Source organism: Microcebus murinus, chromosome 24 (genome assembly GCF_040939455.1).
Source record: "Microcebus murinus isolate Inina chromosome 24, M.murinus_Inina_mat1.0, whole genome shotgun sequence".
Lineage (NCBI taxonomy): Eukaryota > Metazoa > Chordata > Mammalia > Primates > Cheirogaleidae > Microcebus > Microcebus murinus.
The window spans coordinates 15,616,662-15,631,427 of record NC_134127.1 but is presented as its reverse complement, the minus strand read 5'-3'; the positions used below and the strand labels follow the sequence as shown (position 1 = coordinate 15,631,427).

The window sequence follows — 14,766 nt, the reverse complement described above, 5'->3', positions numbered from 1 at the left end:
TTGGAAAAAAAAGTTGTTTTTTAAAAATAGATCATGACCTTATGCAACATGTCTTTTCATTAATCATGCTGTGTTTTAGGGAATAATTTTTGTGGCTGTAATGAAAAGAGACAGGAAACAGCTGTATCTTAGGTTAATCATGCACTCATAATCCATGAATATTTAATGAGTACCTGTGATCAGGGATAGACACTTTAGAAGTTATTAAGATAAATTGTCAAGAAACTTAGAATTCAGATGGGAGATGAGACACCTGCCCAAGTAGTCATTACACAGGGCCACAGAAAAAGTACCAACAAGGTGTTATGAGAATTTGGAGATGAGTGAGAACTTCCATCTGGTGTATGGAGCAGGAAGAAGAGAGAAGAGCAGAGATTAGGAAAGGCTGTGTGTGATTTTGTATTTGGGCTGAGCCCTGAAGGATAGGTGGTTTCAGCTTGTAGAGAAGAGAAATGGCAGATGAGATGACATGAATGAACCAAGGCAGTGGGGACACAGGGGAGCATAAAGCACATTCAGAAAACTATGAGGAGTCTGGTTTGGGCAGAGCCAGGGGACAGACAGGATCTGTAGGAAGCTCGGCATAGGGACTGTGAAGTGAGGAACCTGTACATTCTTCAATGGGCAATTGGAAAACTTAATAGTTTTTCCGGAGAAGGTGTGTTGTAGGAAGGTTAATTTGTGTTTTAGGAAGATTATTCTGTGAGCTGCAGGTGAGGAAAGTAGCAGCACCAGGAATGCCACTTTGGTTGCCACTACAATAGTCCTTCTAAAAGGTAGTAACTTGAATAAAGATGCTAGTAGTGACAAAAAAAGAAAAAGAAAGGGAGGGATATATTCCTAGCACCTGCAAGACAAGTGACACAATTAGTTTTTTTTTTTTTTTTTCATTTCCCAGTTTTACAAAGTAAAAGAGCAACTTTCCAGCCTGAACCAAGTGAGCAGATATTGATTTTTTTTTTAATGTTGATTAGGTTTATCGTGATAATACAGGCTGGTCTGTAAAGGCAAGGCTCCCAAAAGTTTTGATTTTAAAACACTAAAATAGGTTGAGAAGGTGCCATATTTGAATGTCTAGACTACAGAAGGGGTAAAATATGAAATTTTTTCAGGTTTCTCTTAATGAATAAATGAATGAGGCCATATAATAGAGTCAATACCTGTGTCTTTGGGAGAGAGATAATTGTCATCAGCACTTAGGGGCTGCAGCTTGGCTTCTCCCTAGAACTTCGTAATAAAAAAACTAAGACTGTCCTCAGATTTAAGCTTGGGATTATAGCAGAGACAAGCAATCACCTTAAAGACATAAAGTCCCCCATATGGCAAGAATTTTTATAAAGAGATATGGACATGAGGGAAGGGAGGATGATCATAGCCAGAGAATCCTTGACAAGTACCTGGCCTGTTAGTCCACTTATAGGGAAAGGAGCTGGTTCTGAGGACAAGGGCATTCTGAACTCTATGACAGCTGTATTTCTTTGTAAATTAAGCAAAATTGATATTCAGTTTTTATTACATCATTTTCAAAAACCAGTCAATGTAAATCTATGGCTAAGAGGTGGCTCTGCTGACAAAATTCTGGTTTCTGAGTTGGCAGGCATGAAATCAGTAAAATAAATACCATCCCATGGGAATGTATGGAGTACGGCCAACTGGTTCTTCTGCAGGTGAACACATGTCCCCTAGTGATACCAAGTGGCCATGAGGTTTCTTCTTTTAACTTTTACAAACATCATTAGCTTCTCCCCATGATATCAACTTAAAAGCAAAAGTATGTTCAGTATGAAAATTTAGCACATTTCCCTAAACTTTGCTTAGTTTTCTTTTAGGTGTCAGAACTCATTTCTCACTGAAAGTATACACCAGACTTGCAGGCAAGTTGGGTGATATGATACAAAATATTTAATTAAATTATTGCCCAAATCTCTAGAAACAATATAGGATTATTTTTTGCTTTTGTTTTTGTTTTTTTTTGTTTTTTGTTTTTGAGTTAGGTCTTGCTCTGTTGTCCAGACTAGAGTGTAGTGATGCCATCATAGCTCACTGCAACCTCAAAATCCTGAGCTCAAGTGATCCACCTGCCTCAGACTCCTGAGTAGCTGGGACTATGGGCACATGCCACCACACCTGGCTAATTTTTCTATTTTTCATAGACACATGGGCCTTGCTATCTTGCTCAGTCTTGTCTCAAACTCTGAGCCCCAAGCAATTCTCCTGCCTCAGCCTCCCAAAGTGCTAGGATTACAGGCATGTCACCACACCCAGTCTAGTTTTTGAAAGATGATTACTTACCTTGCCCTATAGAACGACTTGCAAAGTTATACATATTCAGGGCTATTGCAAAGTCTTCTAGGTTGTTAAGAAACTGAAAAAATGACCTGAATTCATCAAATGTGATGCCCTATATTGGGAAAATAAATATAAATATATTTAGCATTACTAAATTTATTAAAATAATTATTTACACTTAAGTAAAATAAACAGGTTAAGCATCTGCAATATATCTTAAAAGTAAACATTTCCAGGGTACACTGTGAAACCTTTCTCCAAATGGAATGTAAAATTAACTCAGACTTATTTCTACTGGGTAGTGTTGTTACCATTACAATAATGAGTGAAAATATTTTTTAAACACTGTCATATTAGAACAAAGTTCCAAAAAATGAAAAGTTTCAATTTTGAAAACCCTCTATTTTAGGCCTGAATTTTTTTAAACCCTGAAAGTAAATATGATAAAAAACTAGAGGAAGTTATTAAAAAGTTTCCCTTGCACATGTACTCCTATGATTCAGCATTAGATCATCGATGTCTTTATAATGACAATGCAAACTCAGAATGTTGACTCAGTGTCAACCTAGCATATATGTGCTTGTTCCTGTCATGATAAACACTGCGAGGACAGCAGGAGGAAGTGCAATGACGAAAGATACAGCTCCAGGAGACCTAGCTCAGGGCTTATATGAGATCATGTAAAAGTTGCAGTCCCCAACCCTCAGGCCATGGACTGGTACTGGTCTCTGGCATGTTAGGAACTGGGGTGCAGAGCAGGAGGTGAGTGGCAGGTGAGCAAGCGAAGCTTCATCTGTATTTACATCCACTCCCCACTGCTTGCAGCAGCACATAAGCCCCACCTCTTGTCAGACCAGTAGTGGCCTTAGATTCTCATGGGAGCATGAACCCTACTACAAACTGCGCATGTGAGGGATCTAGGTAGCACGTTCACGTGAGAATCTAATGCCCAATGATGTGAGGTGGAACTAAGGCGGTGATGCTAGCGCTGGGCAGTGGCTGCAAATACAGATTATCATTAGCAGAGAGGTTTGACTGCACTATAAATGTAACACACTTGAATCATCCCCAAACCATTCCCACCTCAGCGTTTGGAAAAATTTACTTCCATGAAACTGGTCCCCTGGTGACAAAAGGGTTGGGGACTGCTGATGTAAAGAACTGGTGATCAGAACTGCTTCTTCTGGAATGTCATATGTATAAAGTGGAATTACTGCCCTTGCTGTTACTTCAGTTAAACAGTTATTTAAAATCAGAACAATGTATCTCAGAGGATACAAATTTGAACATGAGGAGCTGCATTTAATTAATGTGTTCTCCTCAACAAAATTAACATAATTGAGAAAGTACACAGAGAAAAGAGCAGAAGGCCAAGGGCTTAGGTTTAACAAATTCTGGCTTTAAGATGGGGGTAAAAGAGGAAGGAACACTAGCAAGGCAGTGTTGCAAACCTAGGGAGGGAACCACGAAAGTCTATTTTCATATAAGCCAGTACTGATTAAATGATTTAGTACCAAAAGACCCAATCTTTGGTATACATTATTTCTACTTCAATTACAACTCTTCTGTTACTCTCAACATGAGAATCCTATTGTCTTTTCACATTTTTCACTTCCCCTTTCTTTATATTTCTTTATGGTCTCTCCAATCCTGGATCCTGTTTTGTGACCTGATCACACCTGCCATGTTTTCTAGAGATGGCTATTGAATAGGTAGGGCGACTGCACCAGAAGGGGTAGGCCTTGATGTGGAGAGGAAACGTTGTTGCCAAGGAAACGGGTCACAGCTATGGGTCTGTACCAGTCCATGCTGCCATAGCAACAGACTCTGTCTCAGGGCAATAGGTTATTGTTGGTAAAAGTAAAAAACAAGAGGATGAGATATTTTTAAGCAAAGGGTAAAAAAAAAAATACAAAAAAACAATGTTTTGGGGAAGCATGAAATTAAGAAACAAATTTTAAAAATAACAATACCGTGTTCAAAATACGAACTTTTAGATTTAGAAAATGGCTTCTAAGAATAACCACGTAATGCAAATATTAACAAGGAAGTAGTATAATTATCAAATTTAACTTGTTCCTAATAAATCTCATTCCCTTCTTATCCCAAATTCATGGTCTTACTTAGCTCAGTAAAGGGCATCATTGAGTTACCTTCTGGTTCGGGCCAAAGCCCCAGGAGTTCTTGATTCCTCTTTTTCTTCACATTAAAATATAATCCATGAACAGGTTCTATCAGCTCTATTAAATTATCCAATATCTGGCCTCTTTTCTCTACTTTTTCCCTGGTCCAAGCCATACTTATCTCTCACCTAGACTCCTACAATAGCATCTTATATTGTCCTTTTCTTTCAAAGTTGGGCTAACTAAAAGTCTATTCTGTTATGTAGCAGCTGAGATGATGATCTTTTGTAACATGAATCAGAGTATAGGCTGCATCTGAGTGTCCTAGTAGACAGTCAGCACTTACTGAATGAATGAACATCATGCCTATGCTCGAAAGCAAGGTTGGCACCCTTTTTCTGTAAAAGCCCAGAGAGTAAATATTTTCATTTTTGCTCGCTCGCTATCTGGTCTCTGTTGCAGTTTTTCTACTGTACCATTATGGTGCAAAAGCAGCTGCATCCAGTACTTTAAGTGAATGAGTATGGCTGTGCTCCAACAAAACTATTTACAGAAATAGGAAGTGGTGTGGTTTGTTGGCCACTGCTTTAAAGTTTAAATGCTACAGTGGCTTCCCATCACTCCTAGAGGCTTTGTTAGAATAAAATCTAAACTCCTTGCTCTGGTCTACAGGGTCCTAAAAGACCTGGCCCTATCTGTCTCTTTTTCCTCATCTCCTCCTACTTTCCTATTCACTTACTGTGTCTTTTGTTGTTTGCTTACATAAAGAAATGTAAAGTGCTATTCAAATGATAGTAGTTGTTATCATTTTGGAGAGAAGGAGATGAGAGGTGGAAGAAGGGAAAGGCCCAAGTAGGGTGTGGAAGGAAGATCACTGGCTTAGAAAGTCTTGGGTTTGAATCTTTGGACAGTGTTTAAGTACCTGAAGTCCTTAGCTTCTCCTATTCCAAAAGATGTCAAACCTGGAAGGTTGTTCTGAGGATTGATGAGGTAATGTAGAAAGAAATCAGTAAGAATCAATCAATGCTAGTTCACTGTAAAATTTTCCTTTTCTACCTTAATGATTTGTAGTACTTCAAATATTTCAATCAGAAGTTTCAGAAGCTGAATTTAACTCTGAAAAAGTTTTATTTTGAAATAATCTTAGGTGCAAAAAAACAGTTGCAAAAACACTTCAAAAAGTTCCCATAAATTCTTCACCCTGCAATTTAACCTTTTGAATTACACATTTTGATAAGTTTACATTTAATAAAAGAAAAAAAATACATAGATTCAAGATCCTAAATAATACTCTAGTGGCTTGATAAAGTAATAAAATTTCCAATATTTATTTTTTAGGGAAGTATCTATGAATTAGAAAAATTCAGTTTAACATGCAAAACAGATAAAAGGACTCTGATTAAGGGAGAATGTAAACTAATGGCCAAATGCATGGAGTCCTTTTTTTCTCATTCCTTAGCAGACACGTAGAATTGTTAACATTGTCACAGTGTATCCATTCTAAGCAGAGTCAAACTATTTGCAGGTTTTTCTTGGATAGATTAACCTGATCCTTCTATAAACACAAATAGAAGGCTAAATATCCAAAACATCCCATGCTTGAAGGAGTACTTGTAACACTAGTTCTATTTGGTTGCAATGATGCATTCAAATACCAACAGATAATGCAACTGCTCAGAAGCGCTGACAACGCATTTGTTACTAAACAAATAGACAGTCAGTTGTCCCAGGTTCTTAACTATTCATGCCATCCAAACTCTTTGAAAAACCTCACTTTAACTGATGATAAGATCACTCACTCATCAATGGCAGTCTTCAAATGACCTTTTATTAAGGGTGTTATAGAAAGGAACAGAGTGTGACAGAAATGATGTAAATATAAACTGTTTTTTATGAGGCGATGTTTAGGTAGTAGTCAAAGCATATAGTTCAGTGGAATTCTCTTGAAAAATGATATTCTTAATTTGAATAAAACAACTGCTAATAGCCTTAAACGTTTTCAGCATAAGTTAAGAAAAATACAGCTCTCCACCCAGAATTTAAAATTAATTTTTAAAAATTTAGCCAGAACACTTAGAACACAGAGGAAAAAGAATAAAATATATACAAGATCTCTTCTAACTCACAGAGAAGCAAAAGAACTAACAGAAGGGCAATGTGTTTTATAAACATATAATTACAAGCTATTAATAATAACATGTAACAAAATAAATATAAGGGATAGATACCTTTTCTTCAGATATACTGTAACGCACATTTTCCAAAAATACTGATGTATTTTCCACATTTGTATATCGTAAAAGAATATGAGCAAAATCTTCTTCACTGATAGTATTCATTCCATTAGAGTAGGAAAGGAATTCTATTTCTAGAACTTCTGTTTGGAGGTTATCCATGAATCTATAACAAAAATATAATAAAGAATGAACAAGACCAATGAAGAGTAATGGCAACAGAAAGTTATCAAATATTTACTGGCATAGAAAGGTCATATGGAAATAATTATATGATGACACAAAGATTCATAAAATCCCTCTCTGTAAATGGGAAAGAAAAGAGAACAAGACATGAGAGGTACTACCACTTACTAACTATAGCACATAGGGAGAGTAATTTAGCCTCTCAGGTCTTTGGTTTCCTCATCTATAAAATGGATATAACAAAAGTACCTTCCAGAGTAGTAGTGATACTTATACTGCTTGTTATTATTATTGTGGCTTTATTGAGACTAAGGAATTGGCAACATATTTTCTTCTGAATATATAGGAGACAACAATCAATCCAGATATCCAGACTTTTTTTTTAAACATCCACAGTAACTTCCTGTTATAATTCTCAATATAAGCACTGGTATATAGGTACTGATGGAAGTGGGTAACTGTTATACAGAATATCTTCGGAAGTAGTAAAGAGGAGCATATCACTGCAAGAGACAATTTCTAAAGACCCTTCTGATTTTAGCATGTTAACAATTTTCAATAAAAATATAAAAATTAAGCTCACTTATAAAAATCTTCAAAGTTGAGCTCAGCTTTTCCTTTCTTTCCAAAAAAGTGTACAAGAAGTGTAGTATCAGTTACTAAACTTGTGATGTCATCAGCACGCTTAAAAAAAACCATAATTTAAAAGTTAGCTCCAGTAAAAGAAACAGTATAGGCATACCCAATATCCCTCAGAGAATTTTGTTATCAACATAAATATCAAGACATAAATACATTAACATTAGAATGAGTTTTACAGGCTATATTATGCAATTACAGTTAAAATGAAGCTCAAATTTTAATAGAACTTTGAAACTGATCTTCAAAAATTGTTAAAGATATTATATTTTAATAAGTTTTCAACCTCAAATTATGCATCTAGGGTTCTATGCTTTAACTTATCTAAAATAGTTGAAATCCTTTAGTAATCATCTAAATATTCTATTTTTTTTTTTTTTTTGAGACAGAGTCTCACTTTGTTGTCCAGGCTAGAGTGAGTGCCGTGGCGTCAGCCTAGCTCACAGCAACCTCAAACTCCTGGGCTCGAGTGATCCTTCTGCCTCAGCCTCCCGAGTAGCTGGGACTACAGGCATGTGCCACTATGCCCGGCTAATTTTTTATATATATATATCAGTTGGCCAATTAATTTCTTTCTGTTTATAGTAGAGACGGGGTCTCGCTCTTGCTCAGGCTGGTTTTGAACTCCTGACCTTGAGCAATCCGCCCGCCTCGGCCTCCCAAGAGCTAGGATTACAGGCGTGAGCCACAGCGCCCGGCCCCTAAATATTCTATTTTTATTTAAGTAATTTGGTCTGGATTTTCCTAATCAACCTGATAAATCCATTTTTTATGATGTTCAAAACAGGTAAAATTCTTCAGACATACTGAATACACTATAGACACAAGAACAGCCCTCAGCTTCACAAAATAGCTTCCTTTAACCATGATACTTTCCCTCTATATTGCATAATTATGACACTTCAATGGATACTATATTTTGAAAGAGAAAACTGTAGTAATAATATTACTTTAGAATTTATATCATCTATAACTCTTTTAACGAAAAGTCTTATATAATTTTTTGAATGGATAAGAAATAAATTCCAGAGGACTTTTCCTTTTCCACTCAACTTGACAAACTAAGTTCCAACAAGTGAACTGTTTGATTACATTCCTTATAAAATATAATGACCTATAAAATCTACCTTTCCTTTAATATAGCTTTACAGGTCTTTCTTTTCCCTCTATTCCTCTCTCCCTTCCTTCCTCAGTTTGCCATTAATTCATACCTACTTTATAAAGTAATACTTTTGTACTCAGATACAAAAATCATAAAATTCAAATGATTGTAACTCTCCTATATATTATCCTAGAAAATGTAAGAAAAATAAGAGTTTAAATAATACTGTTATTTTTTATATTTAAGAAAAATACTGATGTCCTTTATTTCCTTTCTCCCTGGACCAAATATTATTATTCTCTTCTATGATTAGTCTGGAGTAATAGAGACCACATCTTTTGATTTCCCCTACAGATGCCCCCCTTTAGTGCATGAAACTGTTTTTCTAAAGTGCATTCTTTGATAATCCATGTCTCTCTTAAAAACTCCAGCATGTAGGGTATCTGTCTATATCAATTGTCTGAAATTGTTGAAATTTGTTAGTAATCATCTAAATATTCTATTTAAGTAATTCAGTTTGGGTTTTCCTAGTCAGTTCCAGCATATAACCTCCTTCTAATTAGTTTGTAAGATCTCTACTATTACTTCTCACTTTACTTTGCTAAGTCCTAACTATTCCATGCCCGAAAAGTTCCCTATAACAACAACCATCTTCTTTGAAGATCTGATAGCGGTTTGATCTGATTGCTAGTGGAAAAATAATAGAGTCAGGTAGCCAAACATCACATACTATCTTTTAAATATATCTTCTTGAACAGCTTCTTATGAAAGTCACGGAATAGTAGTGGTGCCAGCCTTTCAGGGTTCTTTCTGTATGTGAGAGGAGACTAATGCAATTTGAGTAGCTCTCAAAGGCAAATACTTTCCCCAGCAGCTTTAAACTGAAGAGCCAGATTGCTCTAACAGAGAAGACAGGATTTAAAATCACAAGACCTGGGTTTATTGACTGTTTTTGATCTTCAGTCTCCTTATCTGTATGATGTGAATAACCTAACTATAACAACAATTTTTTGTCCTTTTATTTTATCATATTATGGGGTTACAAATATTGTTAGGGTTACATATATTGCCCCTGCCGTGCCAGAACAGCAAGCGTGTCCAACCCCCAGGCGGTGTGCGCCACGCCCATTATGTAAGTATATATCCTTCCCCTCCTTGCCCCTCCCACCTGCCCACCACCTGATAAAAGTTTTTTTTTAACATTTTGGTTACATTGTATATCTTTGCCTCTCCCTAAGAAGGATATAACAACAATTTTGAGGATAAAGTTAAAGTATGAGTGTCAATAAAGCACACAAATGTTGTTATTGGTAGTCATAATATACAAATAACTTCTGGGAAAAAAGACATCTGATATTAATTATACTCTTTTGTGATTTAGTATACTCTAATCAGTTTATTATCTTCAACAGTTTAAATTAGTAGGGGGAGGAAAATTTTGAGGTTATTTCATGCCCGTGAAACATAAGAACAGAAGCCCTAGCCTATCAGCATGAAAAACTGGGGTATCTGTCTGGACTAGAGGAATGGTGCAGGAGGAAAGTGGATAAGAAGGGGGGGTTGATGTTTTTGAAAAAGTTGCTTATTTCACTAATAAGCAGTATTGTGGTGAGCAAATAAATGATGAGTTCAAGAGTCAGATTGCTGGCTTGGAATCCTTACTCTTCTCATTATTTAAGTGACACTGGGGAAGTTAATCTCTCTGAGAATATTATTATCTTCAGGAATAATATTAATAATAGTACCTATCCCAAAGGGTTGTAGTAAGATTAGGTAACACATGTAAATCCCTTAGCACTGTGACTAGCATATTGTAAATGCTCAATAAATGTTACCTATTATTTATTTTTGTAAACTTAATATATTTCAGGAAGTTGAAAAAGGACAAGACATAAAAGATAATAATAAAGATTTTTTACATGGTACACTCTTACTTCTAGTATGCTATTGAAATTACATGTTATATAGATCTGAAAAAAAACCTTAAAGTGAGAGGTTATAGGAACACCAAAAGGCAGTGAACTCAGATAACAAAGTTTTCCTCTAGTGTTGTGATGTCCTTTATCTTAATAAGACACAATACACTAATGTGAGATGGCTTTGTTTTATACAGGTTTGAAATAATGTCCTAATTCAGCCAGTTTTTCTCATGCCCACTGAGCAGAACAGATCTTCCCTTATAGTCTTTTAGCATCAAAATCTTATTAGTTGTATGTTGTACTTATTCAGATAACCCAGATCCACAGAGGCATAAGTAACAGCTTGATATTAGAGAATAAAATTAGAAAATGGAAATGGGAAAAACTTTTCTTCCCATTCAATGAAACACAGTACAGCTCAGTCACTGAAAACTACACCAGTGTCCTTGGTGTCCTAACAGTGTTATATAACTTAAATCACCTGAGAGTTGAGACAAAAATAGAGACTTTATCCCTTTGATTCTAGTGTTCATTGTTAAAATAAAATGAATTCAGGTGTTTTCACAACAAAGGGAGAAAAAGCCACAAAAGAACCCATGGGCCATTTACATGAAAGTGTATTATCTTTGTTTTGATTAAAAATTATTTTAAATCTTTTCATCAAACATAAGTTGATAAATCTGCATGACATACAAATATGCCAAGCTATTAAGATAATGAGTTTTAAGATATTCTTTCAACATATTTTTATTGATTACAACGTGACGATAATCTTTAGCTGTATCCAAGGGCTGGAGGAAACCTTCAAACTCTTCATTTTGTTAATGAAGTTTTTGAAAAATCTACTGAAATTTATTATGGATAAGTAGAGTCTAAAGCAAGTAAGAAAAATTTTAAATTTCATCTGTAGAACTCAAAATAGTTTTTATAATTTTAGCACTGACAGATTTTTTCAACAGTTGCATGATATGTTTATCATGTTGTACTATGAATTTATTATGTATGATTTTGGTTAAAAAGTAGTGTCAGCTGTGGCATATTCAAATTTTCCCTATATGGTTTTACAATAATTGAAGACACATGGTTTTACTATAATTGAAAAAAATCCATATTTAGAAATAGCTCTGGAATAGAATGAGATGCTAATATCCAGTTTAACTAAAATATTTAAAAAGAATTATTTTATCTCAATAATTGCATATTAAATATATAACAAACAAAAATGCAAATACAAATAGATTTCTAAGCCCTCTTTCTGAATCAATTTGAATCTTCAAATACTAATACTATACACAATGCTATATTATACTGGTATTCATAGTAACCTGTAAGGAATTACAATGAGTTGTAACTAAACTACAGTTAATTCTCACTTATTATTCTAATGTGGGAGGGCAGTAACAGAGATAATCTCCAAGTAATTATTTTATTTTGGAACACAGTATGTTTTGTTTTCTTTTCCTCTTTTTCCTTTCTTCTCTCCATCAGATTTACTTTCATGATATTTGAGTCAATTCATTCATTAATTTAGGGGCTTGTGATCACGGTGTGGGTTGATTGTGGCCAATGAGGCACTGGTAAACTGGCTCTTCAGGAAAAAAAGGGACTGATTTTTAGTGTTTGCCAATTTATGTGGAATAAATAATACTCCTATCGTGGCCACTTTCAAGGTACTAAAGGAATGTCATACAATTCTGAGTTGGAAAGAAACATGTGCACAATTAGCTCTGGAAAGCTGGAAAAGACACCCAGCTCTAGCGCGTCTCCAATAGAGCCGTAAACATTTTCCAACGATCTTACACAAATCACATTATCTTCTGAGTAAGACAGACCTGACTGGTCTTCTGATATTAAACCTCCCAAGATTCAAATTAAATTCAATATGGAATTAACAGATTTTGTGTACCTGGGAGTATTTCTAGAAGAGGTGGGATTAAAGATAGCTGGAGCTTGGGAGGTGGGCACTGTAGTATGGGAAACATGGGGCAAAATGCTTTATTTATTTGCTTTGGGACTTTAAAATTGAGCAGAAGTGACAAAATTAACTTTTTCAAGTATTTACCATAGTGTAGGGATCCCAATTGAGTAACACTGTATATACAGACAACAGTAGTCACAACTGATTCCAGTTTACTTCTCTAAATACTTTTAGATATAACTATTAAAAGTCAAATTTAAAGTCTAGAAAAAGAAATGAGAAGCCCACTTAAAAAAAAAAGACATAATGAAAAATAAATCTCTTAGTATTTATTGAAAATCCTCTGGTAAGACTGATAACCACCTCTAGTAAATTTCTTAGTGTTAATTATAAAAATTATTAATAGGAAACACAAAATAGTGCTTAATCTACAAGATAGAGCCCATCTTTCAAAACCACAAATCCCTGTTGACAGTGGTATAACAAGAATGGGGTGGTGGAAGTAGTGTGCCCCAAGTGCAGCAATAAAGTGCTGGTCTGTATCAAATTCAAAAACAATAATTAAACAGAAGTAAGGTCAGTTTGCTTTTTATTTTCACCATGTACTGGCAATCTTAATGTCAGTTAAAATATTCTTCCCTTTCTTGACTGACTGTTCCCACCATACCTTCTCACTCCCTCCCCCTTACACTGTCCTTGGGAAGCCACTCACTATCAATACTGGAAATTTAATTATTTAAGGTAACTAAAGAGTGGGCTATATTTTACCAGGTGAAAGAAACATTTCAGCATTTCATGTCACACTGTAAACTTAAAAAATTCAGTGAAACTATAAAATATTATTTTCAAATTTCTGGAAAGTAATCTTCAAGTAAAAAATAACACCATTTCCTTTTAATTAAGTTGGAAAGTTATGTTTTACACAACAAGCAAGTTCATTTAGCATAGGCTATTAAAGGTGACTTTGCAGTCCCATCAGTACAGCCTACATATTCAAATACACAGTTTATATATACTAATTATTGCTGTACTGAAAAAAAAGAGGAAAATATAAACTATATTACTTGCTTTCATCATTGTGACTCTAAAATGAAATGAAGACTAGATTAACAAAGTGGCAAGTAGTACAAGGACCTTGTTGAGGTTTCATTATACCTCTGCGAGGTCTGAAAAGAGTGCTTGGCTCGTGTTACGTCTCACTGTATCCCAATAGCTTCTGGAGACAAGTTCCTCAGCATCTGTTTTAAGTACCTGCAGAAGTTTTAAGAAGCACAACTGAAATCTAAAGAACAGTCACTAAGAATGATAATTTAGACACTTTAAATCTCTTCTAAACAAGCTTGAAAAGAAATGAAAACACATTAGCTTACCTTTTTTGTTTTCTGCTGTGCACAACAGTATTATATTACATTGCCGGTAAACCCAATGTACTTTCAAAGGTGTAAAGGTATATAACCACTATTTCTAAGTACAATGTATCTTTGTCAAGAAGAATCAAATTCTCCAACCCCTTCCTCTGCCCTTCTGCTAAAACACACATAACTTCTAAGAAAGCATCAAATAAAATTTTATTCCCACCTGTGTGAAGTAAATTTATTTGGAGTAGATCTTGGTAATTTTGTAGTAACCTATTAAAAATCATGCTTAGTTTAAAAACGAATTATTGGTGGCTATCATACATCGTGATAGTGTATCAAAGAATCAAAATGATCTTATCCATACTTTAAAGAAACAAAATTTAAATTAATCCAAAACTTGTCAAAAAGAAATATACCCATTTTAGTCAAAGCACCCAAAACTACTTGGGATTTGATAGGTGTGTCAATTGTGTATGAATAAGGTATTTTCTAATCTTTATTGCAAGGATAGAATACTAGCTTTTATGTCAGTATTGGCTAGTCTAAAGGAGATAGCAAGATTATGAGGTGTAGTGTAATCTTCCTAGGAAAATGTCAAACTGCACACCTAATTTGGTTCTCTATAAACAAAAATAGTTAAACAGTTTGTCAAGATTTAGCAGGGAAGACCTCATAGGTTCTCAGGCTTGGTGGTCTTTTAGTTATTGTGAGAAGAAAATGCTACATGATGTACTTAGGAGTGACAGGCTGATAACGAGAGGACTTTTTTTTTTTTGCCTTAAATTTTTGAAAGTCTGGTGCCACTGATAAAATTATAATGCATCTAGGAATTATTTCAAGGATCTAAGTTTTAATTCACTATTATTAACTAGAAAACATTGTCTACTGCCCATATCTTAATAAAATCTTAACAAAGAATTATTTAGCAGGAACCATTTATATAACAGACATAAATATTACCATAATTATAAATGTGGCAACAAGACAGAGAATCTGCT

The 14,766-nt window shown here is 34.8% G+C and overlaps 1 protein-coding gene across 3 annotated transcripts in view; it reads right to left on the bottom strand.

Annotated features, from left to right (window-relative positions):
• MICU3 (mitochondrial calcium uptake 3) overlaps positions 1-14,766 on the bottom strand; it is a 91,652-nt gene that overhangs the window by 13,786 nt on the left and 63,100 nt on the right. For 2 of the 3 annotated variants that reach the window (XM_075997187.1, XM_075997188.1), the window contains 4 exons: positions 13,566-13,661; positions 7,416-7,516; positions 6,641-6,812; positions 2,293-2,401 (listed from right to left, as the gene is read on the bottom strand). In XM_075997187.1, coding sequence (XP_075853302.1) covers positions 2,293-2,401; positions 6,641-6,812; positions 7,416-7,516; positions 13,566-13,661 — 478 coding nt within the window. The remainder of the gene's footprint in view (positions 1-2,292; positions 2,402-6,640; positions 6,813-7,415; positions 7,517-13,565; positions 13,662-14,766) is intronic. The other variant, XM_075997189.1, reaches the window with a different exon arrangement.